Source organism: Montipora capricornis, chromosome 6 (assembly GCF_036669925.1).
Source record: "Montipora capricornis isolate CH-2021 chromosome 6, ASM3666992v2, whole genome shotgun sequence".
In the NCBI taxonomy this organism is placed as follows: Eukaryota; Metazoa; Cnidaria; class Anthozoa; order Scleractinia; family Acroporidae; genus Montipora; species Montipora capricornis.
Genome location: NC_090888.1, coordinates 17123990 through 17126489, shown reverse-complemented (window position 1 = coordinate 17126489; position 2500 = coordinate 17123990). Strand labels below are relative to the sequence as shown.

Here is a 2500-nt window from a genome sequence, read left to right as displayed (position 1 = left end):
ATGCTTGAAGATCTGGCAAATGCCATCACTCGCAAAATGGACCATATTAAGATCTCACAATACTACTGAACTGGAAACAAGCAAAAACCTTGAGTTTTGGACTGAAAATTTTCAAAGCAAAAATTCCTTAATGCATTTAGAACAGTAATATATGCCCTGGTGGTCACTCAGTATGATACATATGCTTGAAGATCTGGCAAATGCCGTCACTCGCACAATGGACCATATTAAGATCTCACAATACTACTGAACTGGAAACAAGCAAAAACCTTGAGTTTTGGACTGAAATTTTTGCAAAGCAAAAATTCCTTAATGCATTTGGAACAGTAATATATGGTGGTCACTCAGTATGATACATATTCTTGAAGATCTGGCAAATGCCGTCACTCGCAAAATGGACCATATTAAGATCTCACAATACTACTGAACTCGAAACAAGCAAATTAAAACATTGAATTATGGACTGAAAATTTTCAATGCAAAAATTCCTTAATGCATTTAGAACAGTAATATATGGTGGTCACTCAATATGATACATATGCTTGAAAATCTGGCAAATGCTGTCACTCGCAAAATGGACCATATTCAGATCTCACAACAATTTAATATTGAACCATTCGATAGGTATAAGCCCTTAGTTTAAGACTGGAAAAATTGTAAAAAATAAGAATTGTAAGTTATTTTTACTGTGGAAAAAAGTATAGTGGTCACTTGGCATTATGCTTTGGAAAGTGTAGTCATTTAAGACATGACACCAAACTAAGATCTCACAATTAACTGACCTATAATAGAAGCCGAACTGCTCAATTGTGGACTTGAAAATAATATTGATACTGGTAAGTGTTATGACCTACAGGTAACAGATGTCTAACACAACTGTAGAGTCTAGTGATCTACATGTATACAGTTTGCACAATATATATCAGGCATTTGTGTTTTTTGTTTAGTAAACAGACATTTGCTCATTATAACAAATGCACCTCATAGATAAATTCCATTTCAGTTCTTTCCCATCTGGCCCTGTCAAGGTTGCATAAACGTCCCTTACATTGGCCTGAAACAACAATAAAAACACACTATTACTATTACTTCCTTGACTTAACCTATGCTTTGCAAGCAGTTTTTTCCTACTTTATAGAAGTGTTTTCTTAGTTAAAATGCTTCATGTTATATTTAAAGGGCTATCCGCAACCATGATACTTTGCAAGCCTTTGCTGTTGTTATTAACCGGGAAATCGTCCAGTCAGCAGTTGTGTCAAAAGGTGGGTGGTAGGCCCGGACGATTTATACTTCATAGAAAATGCTTTGACTCTAGGGCATTCTTAATTACAGTATGACTAAGCAAATGTTATTTTTGCACATTCATTTCCTGTGGTTTTTTTTCTGTCATAATTTGACCTGAAAAGCAGTTTAGCATTTTCTTTTGCCTCTTTTGAAGCATAACGCTTTTAATAAAGTGCCAAAATAACCTTTCAATAAAGGTTTCAGTTTCTTTAGTTTCTTCGGAAGTGCCTGGATCTGAGCAACTACATGCAGTTGTTTGGTCTGTGAAGGAGATGATTTTCTGCTACATGGTGTATATGTTTTGTCATGCTGGGCCAAACTCTTTATTTCAATCGGAGGACAACCTCGCTTTCAGCCTTATTTTGCTCTTCACAACATAATTAGCTCCAATAGTGATGCAAACAGAACCAATACACAAAGTCCAAAAATACACCACAATGGAAACCAATAAAAATTATGTGTCAGATGACCAGTAATTTCTGTATTATAGAAAATAGTGGCGATGCTGTGCCTGCCTGCAAAGTATCATGCTTGTGGGTGGTCCTGAACTAAAACAAGTTTAAAGCAGTTAATAGTTGTTTGGTTCGTTTTGGGATGGATATCTTTGTATAAATTCTGCAATTTTTTGTGTTGACTGTTTTGCTCTTTCTTATCCTGTAAATTAGGATGATTACATAATGTCATGTTCACTGGCATCCTTTGTATAAAGCACTCAACCTAATTTTCTTACAGTGTAGTATTCCACTCCACAAATTACTGATATGATGTGGGGATTCCTGGTCATTTGCCAGAAAACAGTAGTGTTTCTGTACATTCTCTACAGAGACCAGTTAGGTGGACAGGAAGAGATTTATTTGACAATGTTTGTATTCTACTCGGTTGTTCAAAAGGTGGATAACGCTATCCACCGGATAAATCACTGTCCAACAGATAAACACAATTTAAGTGATTAATCCAGTGGACAGCGCCATGCATCCTTCGAACAACTGGGGCCTGGTTGTTAAAGTTAATTTAAATGATCGATGACTTACCAACAGCTCCTTGGGAAGGCGCTTGGATGCTGGCGGTGCTGGATTTTCCCGCCTTTGAGCCATGTGCTTCTCAAAGAACTGGTTTTGGTTTTCAAACAGAGTTTCCAACCTTTGCATGAAATCATCAATGCGCGGGATATTACTTGTTTCAACCCAGTTGTTTGAAGCAGGATTAGAAAATCATC

The 2500-nt window shown here is 36.6% G+C and overlaps 1 protein-coding gene across 1 annotated transcript in view; it reads right to left on the bottom strand.

Annotated features, from left to right (window-relative positions):
* The window catches only part of LOC138053298 (uncharacterized), a 5245-nt gene extending 2782 nt beyond the window's left edge, over window positions 1-2463 (bottom strand). The window contains exons 1-2 of the mRNA XM_068899952.1: window positions 2316-2463; window positions 981-1054 (exon numbers count right to left, since the gene is read on the bottom strand). Of these exons, the coding sequence (XP_068756053.1) occupies window positions 981-1054; window positions 2316-2432 (191 nt within the window). The 5' untranslated portion in view covers window positions 2433-2463. The remainder of the gene's footprint in view (window positions 1-980; window positions 1055-2315) is intronic.
* Between the last annotated feature and the right edge of the window lie 37 nt (window positions 2464-2500).